Source organism: Tupaia chinensis, unplaced genomic scaffold (assembly GCF_000334495.1).
Source record: "Tupaia chinensis unplaced genomic scaffold, TupChi_1.0 Scaffold000402_1, whole genome shotgun sequence".
Classification (NCBI taxonomy): Eukaryota; Metazoa; Chordata; class Mammalia; order Scandentia; family Tupaiidae; genus Tupaia; species Tupaia belangeri.
The window spans coordinates 190,491-208,301 of NW_006159904.1; the positions used below are offsets into that span (position 1 = coordinate 190,491).

Here is a 17,811-nt window from a genome sequence, read left to right on the forward strand (position 1 = left end):
AATCTCAATTAAAAAAAAAAAAGATGTACAGTGATTAAATGTGCATTAAAGAAAGAAAGAAAAACATGCCCGGCATGTGTGTTGTGTGTGTGCTAAAAATCCCAACAAGCTAGAGAAATGGAGGAAAAGGACTGAGCCATGACCTCACACTATAAAGGGGTGCTTTTTCCCTGTCTTTCACCCACTCCTGCCTCTCTGGCAATTAAAAAAATGAATAGGCTCTTCCAGATTTGCAAAGAATAGACACACTCAAATTTACATCCAGTTTGACTTTTACAATTCCTTTTCTTCCATTTCGTCTGTTTGTACCTATGCTAGAAACCCTGCCCAACTTTGTAAGGGGAAGACTAAACTGATATCCTTGTTATAGGATTCTTGCATGCAAAACAGTTCCCACAATGTTTTATTTGGACTTTGCCACAGTTTTTACACTTCTGTATAGAATCTATATGGAAAAAAAAATACATAATTTTCTTCAATAGTTCTTTTTTTTTTAACCATCTTTTACTTACCACTGGCATTCGTTCATAGACACGAATGGAAGATAGTCTATCTACAAAAAGGCAAATATGAAATATGAATAATTAATATTTCTATCAGTTTTTACTGACTTTATAAAGCATAAAAGTTCTAAAATTAAATATATTAAATTTATTACTATATTTTACATATTATTATATTTTTACATATGTCTGTTTTTGTACCTGAAGGATTACCACGAATTTTTTCCATTTTCTCTTCAAGAGAAACAATTTGCTTTTCTAGTTGATCATTCAGTTCAAGTTGTGTTTCATATCGGGCTTTCCACTCACTGCCTAAGTTAAAAAGAAAGGAAAAATCAAGATTGCCCACCATCTCTGATTTATTCATTAAAATAACACAAATCAGCTTAATCTTACTCTTTTGTTCTACCAGAATTTATTAATAATACAGATGAAGTAGAGGAAAAAATATTAAAGTATTGTCATGCATCATTTAATGATGAGAATATATTCTGAGAAACACATGGTTAGGAGATTTCTTGGTTATACAAACATCATCGAGTGTCTTTACACAAACCTAGAAGGAAGAACCTACTACACACCTAAGCTACATGGAATAGCCTAATGCTCCTAGGCTACAAACCAGTACAGTATGTTACTATGCTGAATACTCTAGACAATTTTAACACAATTGTATTTGTGTATCTAAACATAGGAAAAGTAGAATAAAAATATGCTGTGTAAGATTAAAATGATACACTTATATAGGGTACTTACCATGAAAGAAACTTGCAGTACTAAAAGTTGTTCTGGGTAAGTCAATAAGTGAGTGGTAAGTGAATGTTAAGGCCTAGAATATCACTATATGCTACTGTAGGCTTAATTAAAAAAAAAAAACAAAAACAAAAAACACCGTATACTTATGCTAACTAAATTTATTTTAAAATATTTTAACTTTTTAAAAAATTTATTGACTCGTAATAACACTTAGTTTGAATTACAAACACGTATAGCTATATGAAAAGAATTTTATATCCTTATTCTGTAAGCTTTTTGATAGTTCTAAATTTATTATATTTTTACTTTTTTAACTTCTTTGTTAAAAACTAAGATGAAAATACACACATTTCATATTACCTTTTTTTGTTAAAAACTAAGACAAAACACACACACATTTTGTATCCCCTAGGCTTACTCAAGGTGAGGATCAACAATATCACTCTACAAGCATATCTTGTCTCACTAGAAGGGCCATGATGAACAAACTCACATGAAATTAAATTAAGCACAAGAGAAAATGATGTAATGAAGAGACATGACAAACACAAGATACATGAAGCTACTTCCAGAGTAACATGATGTAGTTTTACTCCTTAACCTTTATTTTTAATAAGTAGAAGGAGTATACTCTTAAAAATGATAAAAATTATAGTACGGTAAATACATAAACCAGTAACAGTAATTTTTTATCATTATCAAGTATAACATACTTTACATAGTTGTATGTGCTATACTTTCACACAACTGGCAGTGCAGTAGGTTTGTTTACACCAGCACCACCACAAACATGTGGGCAATGTGCTATGCTATGACATCAGGAGGACAATAACATCACTAAGTGATACAAATTTTTCAGCTTCATTGTAATCTTATGAGACCATCATACATGTAGTCAGTCTCTCTCCCCACCCCTTCTTTCTGGTAAGCACATATACCCCCTGGCAATAAAAAAAAATAAATTGTATAGATAATAGAGCTAATAAATGAGGGAACTAGACTTTAAACCCAGGGTATTTTTTGTAATAGTAATTTTACTTGTGATTTCTAATTTACATATAAGAGTTATATATTTTTGTGATTTTTTTTCAAAGCATGTATACAATGACTTAAAAGCTTATCTTCTTAACCACTAACCTACAGTAATTGTGTACATTTAGCTATCTCCTTAGTATCCTTAAGCAGGTTTCCTTCACCAAACTCCCCTGGTTATTAAGGCCAAAGTATTCATTTTATTGCTTTAGAATGGGGTAAGGGTAGGGGTTATAAAGCCTAGAGTTAAAATGTCTTTGTTTAGCTTCAAGACCCCAAACAAACTTTTTTGAGTCTTGAAAGTCAGTCCTTATAGGGACAAACAAGATGGCTTTTTCTTTTCCACTTTAAATACTATTTACATATATATAACAGCTGCTACATGATGGTTATGGAGGAGTCTGAGGAGAGTTACAACACGTACAACCTCCTCAATCCTGACACAGTTCTCCTTCATACTCTCATCTCTATGCAAATACGATTTACCAAAAAAGGGGGGAAGAACATCCTTCCACACTGAAACTCAAAGTCATTAAACCAAATGCTTTAGGAACAAGGAGAGTCATAAAAGACTAAACTTTTAAACAAAAGATACCACTGAGCCCAAACAGATGGAATTATCTTTATAACTGACTAGCTTCTGAAGTCTCTCTTAGTCGCCATATTCTTCCCACCATGGGAATGGGTGTTTCAGAGGAAGATGAGAATGGTTACCAAAAAACTAAAACTGCAATTTATTTTTGGCACATTTGAGAGCATAGTTTAGTAATTTTGATTCCATTTTATTTAAAAATGTTCTCCTAAAGATCACTGATTATAGATAAGCCTAACATACTAGGACTTATTAACGTTAATGAGTACAAGGTGTTAGAAATAATGCTATCAATATTCATGTTCACCAAAGTGGCAAACTGACCTCCAACATATGCACTCAAATGTCTAGTTCTTTCAGTGTACACAGATGGCTCTGAAGTATAGAGGATAAAAGAATAAAGACATATGCGCTCCTGAATTAATGGAGAAATTTTCTTTTTTTGAGAGGCTTTTGTTATAGGGCACGTGTAACCGCCAGAAAGGCAGAGAGAAAGAGAGACAGAAAGCAAGAAATCACCCCTGGAGGGGGCAATCCCTTCTCCTCCATTCTCCTCTTGGGATCTTGGGCAGGCATGCAGACATGCCCAGCCAAAATTTAAGCCACCAGGTCTGGAACTCAAACCATAGTCGACTACATGGGAGTCCAGCGGCATAGCCATTACGCTCACTGCTGGTCCCTAATGGAGAAATTTTAAAAACTGTGGTGCATGTTAAAAATGGGAAGAGGGGCCAGCAGGTAGTGTGGTGGTTACCGCGATAGACTCCCACATGGCCTACTGCATTTCAAATCCCACTTGTGTGCATGTGTGCGCAAAAATCCCAAGAGCGTAAGGAATTGCTGGGGCGTGGCCGTCCCCTGGTGGGAGGGGGTGGTGATTTTTCACTTTCCCTCTCACTGTCTTTCACTGTCTTTCTCTGGCCAGTGTAAGCACCCTATGATAAAAGCCAAGAAAGAAAGGAAGAAAGGAAGGAAGAAAGGAAATAAGGAAGAAAGGAAGAAAGGAAGAAAGAGGAAGAAATTTGAATTGTAATTGAAACTAAGTGTTATGTGGCAGTAGGGCTACTTTTTACCTTTCATAGACCCTAGGTACTTTGCTTTTGTAGGCCCTTTACTCCATTTAAAAAAAATTAAAAATTATATTTATTACTGTGTTAGTATAAAGACAAACATAATCCATTCTAAATCATATTTATTTTTTTCTTCTGATTTAAAAAAAAAATTAAACATCACTAGCTTTGGGACCAGCAGATGGCGAAATGGTTATGTCGCCAGACATCCACATAGTTGACCATGATTGAGTCCTAGACCCAGAGCATGTGCGTGCGTGCCCAAGATCCTGAGAGGAGAATAAAGAAGGGGTTGTGGCGTGGCCATCCGCCCCAGGGGTTGATTTCTCACTTTCTGTCTCTCTGTGTTTCTTGTGAGCACATGCATCCCACAGCAAACAAACAAAAAAACTCTCTTAACAAGAAAAAAAAAAAAAAACCGCTATTTTTTTCTCCTTTTCTTTTTTTAGATTGTTGCCATAGAGCACAAACGCTCACTGGAAAGAGATAAAAGAGACAGAGTAGGAAAGTGAGAAATCACTCACCAAGGGGGATGGCCACTCCACAATCCCTTCTCTCAGGAGTTTGGGCACACCCACATGCGCACCTGGTGTGTTTCTTTTGTTTTTGTTTTTTTCTTTTTTTGGAGCGGTTTTTGCTATAGGGCGCGTGTGCTCGCCAGACAGACAGAGAGAAACAGAGAGACAGAAAGCGAGAAATCACCCCCCAGGGGGGATGGCCACACCGCAATCCCTTTCCCTCCATTCTCCTCTCAGGATCTTGGGCATGCATGGACATGCGCCCGGCGTAAGTTTAAGCCACTGGGTCCAGGACTCGAACCGCGGTCGACTACGTGGGAGTCCAGTGACATAGCCATTATGCTAACTGCTGGTCCCACACCTGGTGTGTTTCAAGCCACTCATACAGCAGTCACCCACGTGGGAGCCAGTGCCTTAACCACCATGCCACCTGCTGGCCCCCACATATGCTTTTAAATTATATGGACCCTATATAATATGCCCACTATACCTACTACATTAGTCAACCCCTACTAGTTGTAAAATTTAATTTACCTAGTCCTAGGTCAACTTCCCAATAAAGAATACAAACTAATCATAGTTTAGAGCAAAGAATAGTGTTGTTCTCAAGCTGTCTAGACAATGGGTCATCATTGAGAATAGTTCCCAGAGTTATTTTGACTTATCTATGTTTGGCATTTCTGCAAATAGTTCATATGTACATCTGATTTACCATATTTGTACAAGCTATTGCCACACTGTCAAAGTTGGCCTGAGAATATATTAATGTTTCAACACCTAACTTTGGGGAGGGATATACATAAACAGGGGAAACTAAAGGTTATCAGAAAAGTCGTCATGTGTTTTTCTGTGCAAAAATGCGTCATGACTTTTTCGACAACCCAATCCTTCAGAGAAATCAGAAGAGGCATTAAGTAACTAAGCCCAGAGATGACAGAAAAAGACAAGATACAGCTATCAACTTGATTAAACTAACTTGATTTGTTCCATGTTAGTTTTGTCTCTAACCCTATTAAAATATTATTAACAACTAATTGATTTAAATACCTTTACATAAATGTATTGAATTTCTGACCTCTTAGCAAGTGGATGGAGTCCCACAAAACTAGAGATTAAAAACTTTTTCTTTTCTCAAAATAGCATTGGCTTCCACAAATCAGGTCAACTTCCTAATTAACCATCTATCTATCTATCTATCTAATCTATCTATCTATTTATTTAGAGAGGTTTTTGATATAGAGTGCATGCATTCGCCAGAAAGACAGAGACCAAGAGACAGAAAGCAAGAAATCACGGTTCCCCCCCACCCCCAAAGGATGGCCACGCCACAATCCCTTCTCTATTCTCCTCTCAGTATCTTGGGCATGCGCACACACGTGCCTGGCGTTAGTTTAAGTCACCGGGTTTCAGACTCAAACAGTGGTCTACTACATGGCCATTACTACAGCAACATAGCCATTATGCCAACTGCTGGTTCCCCATTTATTTATTTTTCTAAAAATAATGTTCTTTTTCTTTTTTTTTTTTTTTTTTTGGAGAGGTTTTTGCTAGAGGGCACATGAGCTCACCAGAAAGACAGAGACAGAAAGCGAGAACTCACCCCCCAGCGGGATGGCCACGCCGCGATCCCTTCTCCTCCACTCTCCTCTTGGGATCTTGGGCATGCACACACACATGCCTGGTGTGAGTTTAAGCCACTGGGTCCGGGACACGAACTGCAGTTGACTACATGGGAGTCCAGCGACATAGCCATTACACTAACTACTGGTCCCAGGTTTGTCATCTTTCATCATTTCTTGCCTGAACTTAAAAATGCAATGTTTAAATTTTGTTTTCATCTGGGAATATGACAAAGTGAAAAATATTAAGTTTTTAGAAGAGACTTAAAACTAAGAGATGTTCAAAACCATCTGAAACAAGCCCAAGTGAGGGTTATGGCACTGTTTTTCAGACTGCCACAATAACCTGTCATCAAAAAAGATTATGAGGCCTAATACATACTTGTAATAAGTCATTATTTAAAATACAGGGTATGAGGGTAAACATTTAACAGAGCCTTTTTGTCTTTTGGAAGGGGAGGAAATTATACATATTATATATAATGGCATGTGTACTTCCTAGAGAGAGTGGGAAACTGAGAAAGCACACACACACCCCGCATGGGGCATGGTCACTCTGCAATCTCTTCTCCTCCATTTCCCCTTGTGGAATATGGAAATACACACATGTGCCCAGCAGCGTGTTTCTCAAGTCACTAGATGGAACTTGCACTGCACAGCCAAAGATGTGGGATCCACCCACCTTAACCAACACACTATGGGCTAGCTCCATTTAGTTCCTTTAAAAGTCCCTGTGATGACAAAAATTCCACTAAGACATTACAGGTAATTTACTCCTTGGCTGCAGTTCTTTTCCCAGAAGCCCTTTTTCAAATTGAGCAGGCAGGATAAAGTTTAAATTTTGGGGTGGTAAGGAGAGGAGGAAACAACAATTCAAAAATAGTAGTTTTATTGTTAACAGACTGAATGCTATGTCTCCCTCAACTTTGCATGTTGAAGCCCTACTACAGCTTGGATATTGGTTTGCGCTCGCCAGACAGACAGAGAGACAGAGAGACAGAAAGCGAGAAATCACCCCCCCCCGGGTGGGGGGATGGCCACGCTGCACACGGGCCCAGCGTGAGTTTAAGCCACCAGGTCCGGGATGAGAACCACGGTTGACTATATGGGAGTCCAGCGACATAGCCATTACGCTAACTTCTGGTCCCAATCCCTTTTTTGTTCTATCTTGTCATTAAGTTTTATAATGATAAAATTCAGATTTAATTAAAACATAAAATCACTTTTTCTGTCTATAGTAATTTCCTGTGAATCCTAAAGGGTTTCAAGAGGAAAATACTGGAATATGAAGCCCTTTGGAGTTGTGTTTGCTATTTCACCTAAAATCAATCCATCTACAAACCAGATTAGATTAAACAAGAATTAAAAAGATGAGAAAGAGTGATAATAGAAAAATAGTCTTTTGAAGAGCCTTGTTGTACATGGGACAATAAAAGGGGATGACAGTTAAAGGGGGAAAGATAGGGCCAAAAGAGTCTGTCATCTGTTCTATAGACCAAATAAATTCCCCAGGACTGGCAGATGGCCTGGTAGTTAAGGGCATTGGACTCCCACATGGCTGATGTTGTTCAAGTCCTGGACCTGGCAGCTTGCTTTCTTACTTTTCTTCTCTCTCACTGTGGTCAAATTAAAATAAATAAATAAATAAAAGTACAGTTAAATAAAAAAACTCTTTTAAAAAATAAGCACACAAATAAGTAAATTCCTCATGTTTGTATGCTGTTGGAATGGCCCAATGGAGCAAGAAAAAGAGATGATGCAGGAGAGAGAGAGTAACATCTCTGGAGTAATAATAGGTAAGGGCTGATGGGATATATGCACACATGGGAGGTTAACTTAAAATAAGAATAATGACTAACTGTCCAGAGGAACATGAGGGAGAATAGGCAAAGATACAAATAGGTAAGCAGCTTTGTTGGTGGAAATGTGGAAGTCCTCTTCTGATTGCTTCTCTTTTCTCTTTGAAAAAGGAGAGTAAGTTTATTAACTGAGAGTAAGAACAAGGAGAAGAGGTAGAAGTTGGAGGAAAGATAGCAAGTGTGAATTACCTAAATGGTGAATGTACCCAGTTGTTGCTGTGTATTTCTCTTAAAATGTTAATAATAAATTTATTTTAAAACTCCTCTGTTTCTCCACTGCCTTCAAGATAATATAAATTCATGGGACCAGCAGTTAGCGTAATGGCTATATCGCTGGACTCCCACATAGTTGAACGCGGTTCGAGTCCCAGACCCGGCGGTTTAAACTCACGCTGGGCACGTGTGCATGCATGCCCAAGATCCCAAGAGGAGAATGGAGGAGAAGGGATTGCGGCATGGTCATCCCCCCTGGGGGGTGATTTCTCGCTTTCTATCTCTCTGTTTCTCTCTGTCTGGCAAGTGCACGCACCCTATAGTAAAAACCTCTCAAAAAAAAAAAATACAAATTCATCAGCATTAAAGACTCTTCTTGATTTGTCTCCTTCATAAACCTTAATCCCATCTTCTTTCATGTTCTCATCACAATTTATGTTCCAATCAATTACTTAAATGTTCTACCCTAATGGATTTATGTTGAGACCAGCAGATGGCATAATGGTTACATGGTGGACTCCCACAAGTCAACCATGGTTTGAGTTCCAGACCCAGTGGCTTAAAACTCACACCGGGTGTGTATGCATGTGTGCCCAAGGTCCCAAGAGGTAAAAATGGAGGGGAAGGGATCACAGCATGGTCATCCCCCTGGAGGCTGACTTCTCACTTTCTGTCTCTCTGATTCTGTCTCTCTCTCCAGCAAGTGCATGCACCCTACAGTAAAACTCTCTAAAAACAAACAAACAAAAAAAAAAAAACATGGGCTTTATGTTTAATGCCCTGTGGCAGGCTGTATTTTCCAAACATACCTGAAATAAAATATTCCATCCCACTTTTTCCACAATGTGACAAGCGGAGTCTACCTCTCTATCCCCTTATATGTGCAATAATTTTGGTCAATAGAATACAGTAGATATGACACTGCCAGTTCTGAGAGTAGCCCTTAAGTAGTTTGGCAGTTTCTGTTTTTTCCTTTTGGAATGCTTACTCTTGGGATACATCCTCCTGGAACCCTGCAACCCAATCACCAAGCTGTGAGAAGCAAAAAGTATAAACGTCATTTCTGATAGGCAGTTCCAGCTGTTCTCCCAGTCAACAGTCATTATCAGATGCCAACTACATGAGTGAACATCAGTTGAACCTTCTGATGACTGAACCCCACACATCATACTGCAACCATGTAAGATCCCAATCAAGAGTCATCCAGATGAATCCAGTAATTTCACAGTTACAAAAGATAGTTTGTTTTCAGCCCCTAAGTTATAAAGTGGTTTGCTACACAACAGATAACTAGAACTATTTTGAGTGCTGATGTGGTAGTTACCAATTATAGCATAAAGAAATTTCAAAAAGTTTATGGCAAATGAAATTAAAATATGAGTTTCTTTTGGTACAAAAAAATGCTGAAATCCATGCAGTTTTCAAATTATGAATATGTATTTTCCATGAACTTTTGGAAGATGCCCTCATAGTAATAGTAGTAATGATAAACAGAGGATCTAGAATCAATCATGGCTCTGCCACTCCCTGGTTATGACTTGCATGTTATTTAAATTCCTGAATTTCCATTTTCTATAAATGGGGATGATGATAATAACCACCTCACCTGACAGTCTGTGGCCTTAGTTAATATTAGGGAAGGACTAAATGTTTCTGCCCTAATGTTAGTCTTTAGCTCTGGTTTTCTGAGAAAGAAACTTTCTCTCCTACCATTTTGACCTTGTGTTTTTGTATCTACATACTAGCTCCCACCCATGAGAAAAACAGTAATACAGCTTGCTGAGATACATTTAACTAGTAGGCACAGTTACTGCATTGCATACATATTTGTGACCATGTCTTCTATTTTTCTATAACCAGGTAGATTAGGAAGTTTCAGCTATCCTTGCCAATGCAACTAGTTGGTAAATATACTCAGGGACTGCACCCATAGAGCTAGTTATATCTAAGGTACAGATATGGAGAGATGGGAAGCTACTTCAGCCCTAGGACAAAGCAGTGCTCTCCAAACAAACATTAATAAGTACTTACAAAGTGGCATTTTATTTCTCATATGAAAATACAAATACTTTTTGTTCTTGACTTCCTAATAGAGGAAGAGAGAGATATAAATGGGTTTAAGAACCATTTATATCCATTTATGCCCTTGCCCAAGCTATGTTAGGTTCCCCCTGCTTAAGTTACAAATTTCTCCTTCCCAAAATTTTACCACTTTTCATTCCATTTATGTTTTAGCTTGATACAAGGTCATTTATTCAAAGTGTTTTTGTATGGCAGGATTTTAATCAGTATTTGTGGAATGAGTAATATTCTGTGTACAAGTTGTAAGAATATATGTATGTATGTGTATGCAATACTCTTCCCTCACCCCCATGTTATTCCAACACAAATAGCCAAAACCTAGATAAGGACTTCAAAGTAGTATTCCAAATCCAAATGTTAAAATATAAAGGATGTAGGTAAGTAGAAAACTTGTGATATTTTATAATTTACTAAGAAAATAATGTATCAGTGTCACATGACAACCTATTGCTAATTGATGAACATTTTGAACTTGTAAAATTGAAAAATAACGACACAGTAATACGTTTGACATTCTGAAATATCAGTTATATTTCGTATAAAGTACCTATACTAAATCATTATTAATGCCACCAAAAAGCAATAACATCAAAATTTTAGTAATTTAATGTGCTACAGGTACCATGGTAAAATGAACAATTATACAGGAGTCACATATATAAAAATTTACTTATATACCTGCATTATTAGCATTGAGGTTGGCTTCCAGTTCTGCTATCTTGTGTTTTATTTCAAGCATTGAGAGTTGCACTATATCCCTGTTATTAAAAATAATTCTTGTTAATTATGATTCAATCAAAAATAACATGAGAAAAAATACAAAGTAACCAATCAACCACTTGAAGAACAATTTATTATGAAACATTATTTATTGAAAGCATGGTTGAAAATAAGGAATTAGGCTCCTGATGAACTAGTTCCAGAAGGACATAAATATGCACCACAGCTCAAAGAGTCCACCAACCACTTTGTACTGTTTTCTCTTAAATATTACTATGATCACAAAGTCAGTTATCTGGTTACTCAAACCCCAGCTATTAAGAGCTGCAAATTATAGAAAGGAATAATTAGGACAATAGGTAATAACTGACAACCTGAAACAAAGAGAAAAAAGAAATGAATCCAAAAAAATACTCACAAATTTTTAAAAAAGCATTCCAGGGACCAGCAGATGGTGTTAAGGTTATGTCACTGGTATCCCACATGGCTGTGTGGTTCGAGTTCTGGACTAGGGGGCTTGAAACTCACGCCAGACACATGTGCATGCATGCCCCAAATCCCAAGAGTGGATGAGAAGGGACTAAGGCATGGCCAATCCTCCTGGAGGGTGATTTCTCACTTTCTGTCTCTCTGGTGAGAGCATGTGCTCTATTGCAAAAATGTCTAAAAAAAAAAAAAAAAGAAGCATTTCAGGGCCATCCCTGTAACCTAGTGATTAGTGAAGCCAGATCCCACATGGGAGAACAGTTCATGGGAGAACAGTTCAAGTCCTGACCCTAGATGCTTGGAAAACACACCAGACACATGTGTGTGCATGCCCCAAGTCCTGAGAGGATGCAGAAATGGAGAAGAGACTATGCCATGACCATGCCCCAATGAGGGGTGCTTTCTCCTTCCCAGCTCTCTGTTGATTGCACATGCCCTCTGGCAATTAAAAAAAAAGTATATCACATTATTACATGGTAACAGAATCATTTATTCGATAAATATTGTTCTATGTTTATTATGTTCAAGGTCAGGTGCTGAAGATAACCAGTGTAAAAGTAAAAAGAACAATAGCAACAGTAGCAGCTTACTTCCACTGAACTCATATAACAAGCCAATGCTAAATGTTTTCTGTACATTTCACTCCACCCTGACTCCATCCTGACAACCAATCTTAGCTGAGAAAATAGAGGCTTAAAGAAGTTAATTTGTCTAAGAGTTTATGCTTGCTGAATATTAAGGGCTGTGATTTGAATGTATGCAGGATTTCTCTAAAGTACCTGCTCTGGTGCTCTAATACAGCAGTCCCAATCTGTATGGCGCCAAGGACTGGTTTTATGAAAGACCATTTTTCCTGGGGAGGGGAGTTGTTTGGGGATAATTCAAGCACATATTTATTGTGCATTTTATTTCTACTATTATTTCATTGTAATATATAACAAAATATTTATATTGGGTTGTGAGAAAAGTCATGACGCATTTTTCTGTTTTCCTATACAAAAACGCATCATGACTTTTCCAGTGACCCAATACAATGTGCTATAATGCAAAATCATTGGGAGCCCTGAGCTTATTTTCCTGCCACCAGATGGTCCCATCTGGGGACTCCTAAGAGAATCTAATGAGATGGCTGATCTGATGGGAGTTGGAGTTTCCGCATTTAGGCAGTTATATGGACGTGGGGAGTGGCTGTAAATACAGATGAACCTTCTCTCAATCACTTGTGCACTGCTCACCTGCCTTGTGGCCTTGTTTCTAACAGGTCACTGGGGGTTTTGGGGACTGCTGTTCTAATGCCTCAAACAACATACAGAACCTGTCCTCAGAAGGCTTATAGTTTGGTAGAGAGCAAGAAATAAGCAAGTGATATAGTGTGATTGAAGTCACAATAGAGGAAAGTGCAAGATGAATACATAGTGAAGTCTACTTCTCATGAGGCCTGTGAGTGGGTTGAGAGCATCTTTAAAAATACTTTAAATGACTCAAAGATTCAGTACAAATACAAATTGTATTTATTTATTTATTTTAGAGAGAGAAATCTTTGCGATAGGGTACATGTGCTCACCAGACAAAAAGCAAGAAATCACCCACCAGGGAAATAGCCACGCTGCAATCCCTTCTCCCCTCAGGATCTTGGGAATGCACATACACACCTGGTATGAGACTCAAGCCTCCAGGGTCTGGGATTCAAACCATAGTCTGCCCTGTGGGAGTTCAGCAACATAACAATTACTCCATCTGCTGGTCTCACTAATAACTATTTTTAAAAGCATATAGAAAGGGCACTATTTTTTTAAAAAAATAATTTCCTAAGTTGTTCTAAAGAGATGAAAGATATGCATTACTACGCACAAAAATCTTCAGAATTTTAAACAGAAAACCTTCATTAGTGGAATATCAAAATTAAAAAAAAAATTTGTTTTGAGGGGTTTTTGCTATATGGTGCCTGCGCTCACCAGAAAGACAGAGAGAGAGAGATAGAAAGCGAGAAATCACCCCCCAGTGGGGATGGCCACACCGCAATCCCTTCTCCTCCAGTCTCCTCTTGGGATCTTGGGCACGCTCTGTTTTCCTATACAAAAACGCATCATGACTTTTCCAGTGACCCAATACAATGTGCTATAATGCAAAATCATTGGGAGCCCTGAGCTTATTTTCCTGCCACCAGATGGTCCCATCTGGGGACTCCTAAGAGAATCTAATGAGATGGCTGATCTGATGGGAGTTGGAGTTTCCGCATTTAGGCAGTTATATGGACGTGGGGAGTGGCTGTAAATACAGATGAACCTTCTCTCAATCACTTGTGCACTGCTCACCTGCCTTGTGGCCTTGTTTCTAACAGGTCACTGGGGGTTTTGGGGACTGCTGTTCTAATGCCTCAAACAACATACAGAACCTGTCCTCAGAAGGCTTATAGTTTGGTAGAGAGCAAGAAATAAGCAAGTGATATAGTGTGATTGAAGTCACAATAGAGGAAAGTGCAAGATGAATACATAGTGAAGTCTACTTCTCATGAGGCCTGTGAGTGGGTTGAGAGCATCTTTAAAAATACTTTAAATGACTCAAAGATTCAGTACAAATACAAATTGTATTTATTTATTTATTTTAGAGAGAGAAATCTTTGCGATAGGGTACATGTGCTCACCAGACAAAAAGCAAGAAATCACCCACCAGGGAAATAGCCACGCTGCAATCCCTTCTCCCCTCAGGATCTTGGGAATGCACATACACACCTGGTATGAGACTCAAGCCTCCAGGGTCTGGGATTCAAACCATAGTCTGCCATGTGGGAGTTCAGCAACATAACAATTACTCCATCTGCTGGTCTCACTAATAACTATTTTTAAAAGCATATAGAAAGGGCACTATTTTTTTAAAAAAATAATTTCCTAAGTTGTTCTAAAGAGATGAAAGATATGCATTACTACGCACAAAAATCTTCAGAATTTTAAACAGAAAACCTTCATTAGTGGAATATCAAAATTAAAAAAAAAATTTGTTTTGAGGGGTTTTTGCTATATGGTGCCTGCGCTCACCAGAAAGACAGAGAGAGAGAGATAGAAAGTGAGAAATCACCCCCCAGTGGGGATGGCCACACCGCAATCCCTTCTCCTCCAGTCTCCTCTTGGGATCTTGGGCACGCACACACACACATGCACCCGGAGTGAGTTTAAGCCACCGGGTCCAGGACTTGAACTGCGGTGGACTACATGGGAGTCCAGCGACATAGCCATTACGCTAACTGCTTGTCCCAAAACCAAAAAATATTTTGACATTACAGTATTTGTATACAATACACTCCATTCCTATTTATAATAGCAAGTGCGGGACCAGCAGTTAGTGTAATGGTTATGTCGCTGGACTCCCACGTTGTCGACCGCAGTTCGAGTCCCGACCCCGTGGCTTAAACTCATATCGGGCGCGTGTGCATGCGTGCCCAAGATCCCGAGAGGAGAATGGAGGAGAAGGGATTGTGGCGTGGCCATCCCCCCTGGGGGGTGATTTTCTACTTTCTCTCTGTCTCTGTGTGTCTGGCGAGCGCATGTGCCCTATAGCAAAAACCTCCCCCCCCCCCAAAAAAAAATAGCAAGTGCATAATTAATCATACAGAAATGAACCATTCCTATAAAATACTGTTTGGGGAAGTCGCCTGCTGTGTCACGCTATCAGACGCGAGGGAGGTCCACATCGACCTCTGGCTTCTGCTGAAACAGAGGGGGCCCTGGGGACCTGCGTGAGGCTTCGGGGCGTGCAGGAGCCTCACACCCGCGCGGGAGCCCGCGCCGCCTGCCCACTCACTTCTTGTGGATTTCTTCCAGCAACTCCAGTTTAAGGCGGTCGGTGCTCACACCGTCGAAGTTGTCGTCTCTTCCTTCCCCCATAGTGTCAGGCCAGAGACCTCCACGCCCTTCCCCTCAACTCAGCCTGGCGCACAAGACCTGAAAGGTCATCCAGTGCCAGGAAACATAAGGAGCCTTCGCGAGCCGTCGCCATAGCAAACTGCCTCCTAGTCGTGGTCTCCCACCTTCTCCTTCTGCGTCAGCGCTGACGTCATAGGGCGTCGCGGCAGCTACCGGGCGCGCAGCGTGGCGGCTGTTCAGAGAGCGTTCAGCCTGGATAACCCTTTCGGTTTTCTTAACTACGTAGCTGAGTGTAAGGGGTTGGCATCATCTTTTTCTCGCCTCCTTTTGTACTTGGTTACCTCTCTAAACACTGCACAACGCTCTTTTTCTTTTACTTCTTAGCCCTTTGTAGAGAAATGCTGGATCCAAGAACGGCAGCTCCTGTCTTTGGTTGAAAGCATAGAGGCTCTGGTTGGGAGTGTTTGCGGAGGAGCTGGCTTTAAAAGGTGGGGAGACTTAGGATCCCCTAGTACAGATTATTCCGTCTTGGAGTTTAGACAGTTGGTGGGCTGTCCACTCGCATACTTCAAATCTGCCTCCTGCAAATTGAGATTTAATATATAGATATAAAACAGTCTAAGTGCCATGATCCAGTCTGAGCCAGCCCCTCCTACCCCCCAGCCCCCCATCTTGGTCGCACTAGTGCCTTGTATATTCAGGGAGATCACTGGCGGCAAACCTAGAACTTGCCCACGTGGGTCAGCCCTACGGGGTTGTATTTTAGTTTTCCTGCTGCACCCTTATCTGGGCCTCATATTTTTAATGATGAAATTTGTATTCTCCTCCTGATACGTATGTTTTAATATCATCCCTTACCACCATCCATCTTGGAGTGGGGAAATGCAAAGCCTTTACCTTTTGACTTTCTCTGTAATCTATTTTTCTAAATTAGTTTGGAAAATGTAAACATGGGGTTTTGTGTTCCGGCAGAAATCAGCACAAGTGGTCTGTATGGTGAATATCAATTATTTATTCTAGTTCATCTCCAGGGCTGAGAAGAGTAGCCCTTAGTAGGGCTCAAGAAACATGTATGCCTGTAGAAGGAAATTCTTTCAAAGATACAGTATACAAAGCCTATTGTCTAGTGCTTGTTTTATTTGGTTGCTACTTTACCAAAATATTTTTGGTAAACTGATTAGAAACTGACAGCAAAAAGCAAACAAAAAGCAAAACTATGGTATACTTGAAGTTTGTACAAGATAAATCATAGAATGATTGGTAGGATAAATCCTGGAGCTAAAGGAAAATCTTCCATTAGAAAAGGGGTCATCACAGTGAGAGGGGAGATTTGGGAAATTGGGAGGATCTCTATATTGGGAGACATTAAGTATGGAAATAGTTTGGAAATGAACTGTTGGAATAAAACCTAAGTGTAGTAGCACTGACATGTGTTTAATGTCTACTGTGGTTTGAATCTGTCCGTTTAAAATTCATGAAATTTGTAATATTGGGAAATTTTGGTTATATTGGGAAAGTTAAGAGGATGCTTAATCTAATTATGGTGTTGAAATGTGGGGCCTTTGGGAAGTGACTGGGCATCAGGGTAGGACCTCTGTGTTTGAGTTCTGATGGGTTTATAAAGAGAGGGAATGAGATAGAGACATACTCTGTTCTGCATGCTCTTCTGCCATTGGCTGTGTTTTAGTGCATCAAGATACTCACCGGATGCCTGCATTATGCTCTTAGACTTCTCAGCCTCCAAAACTATGAGCTAAATAACCCTTCCATTCTCTTAAATTGCCTAGAGTCAGGTATCACTGTAATAAAACTATAGAACAGACAAGAGCAATATCCAGAAGGACCTCTCAGATTTGTAAGCAGGAGATAATTTGAAGCATTTTTGAGGAATCTGCTCAGTATCAACTCGGGTCTTTGGGCCAGGAAAGTCAGTGTTCCCCAAGTCTAATGCTACTTGCCAATCACTGTCTTCTGTCTGCATATAAACAACCTGTTCTTGGCCCATCCTTGTTCAGATACTTCATTCTGCCTGAAAAAACTCAAGGTGCTTGCACACCTGCCTGGGAACCGATGACCTGGAGAAAAGGAATCACAGAGGCATGATGAGACCCTTGTGAAGGTCCATCTCTTTCTCTCTCTCTCTCTTTCTTCATGTGTGCATATGCTATCATGAATAAATTTTAAAACTTCAAAAAAGACACAGATAATCCTGCCTTTTTTTTTTAAAGAGGCTTTTATTTTGCTATAAGGCGTGTGCACTCGCCAGACAGACAAAGACAGAGACAGAAAGCAAGAAATCACCCCCCAAAGGGCATGGCCACGCCGTAATCCCTTCTCCTCCATTCTCCTCTTGGGATCTTGGGCATGCAGGCACATGCACCCGGTGAGTTTAAGCCACTGGGTCTGGGACACAAACCACGGTCGACTACATGGGAGTCCAGTGACATAGCCATTACGCTAACTGCTGGTTCCGAAAATCCTGCTTTTTTCATCGCATGCTT

General features: G+C 39.6%; 1 protein-coding gene and 1 long non-coding RNA gene across 2 annotated transcripts in view; one reads left to right on the forward strand and one right to left on the reverse strand.

The window, feature by feature from the left end:
* CCDC169 (coiled-coil domain containing 169) overlaps positions 1–15,433 on the reverse strand; it is a 68,503-nt gene extending 53,070 nt beyond the window's left edge. Inside the window, exons 1-4 of the mRNA XM_006154169.1 lie at positions 15,249–15,433; positions 10,923–11,002; positions 705–815; positions 513–553 (exon numbers count right to left, since the gene is read on the reverse strand). Of these exons, the coding sequence (XP_006154231.1) occupies positions 513–553; positions 705–815; positions 10,923–11,002; positions 15,249–15,331 (315 nt within the window). The 5' untranslated portion in view covers positions 15,332–15,433. The remainder of the gene's footprint in view (positions 1–512; positions 554–704; positions 816–10,922; positions 11,003–15,248) is intronic.
* Positions 15,434–15,532: 99 nt separating this feature from the next.
* Positions 15,533–17,403, forward strand: LOC102486619 (uncharacterized). Its single transcript, XR_335365.2, has 3 exons — positions 15,533–15,602; positions 15,695–15,798; positions 17,326–17,403. It is a non-coding gene; the product is annotated as an uncharacterized LOC102486619 (long non-coding RNA).
* The last annotated feature ends 408 nt before the right edge of the window (positions 17,404–17,811 follow it).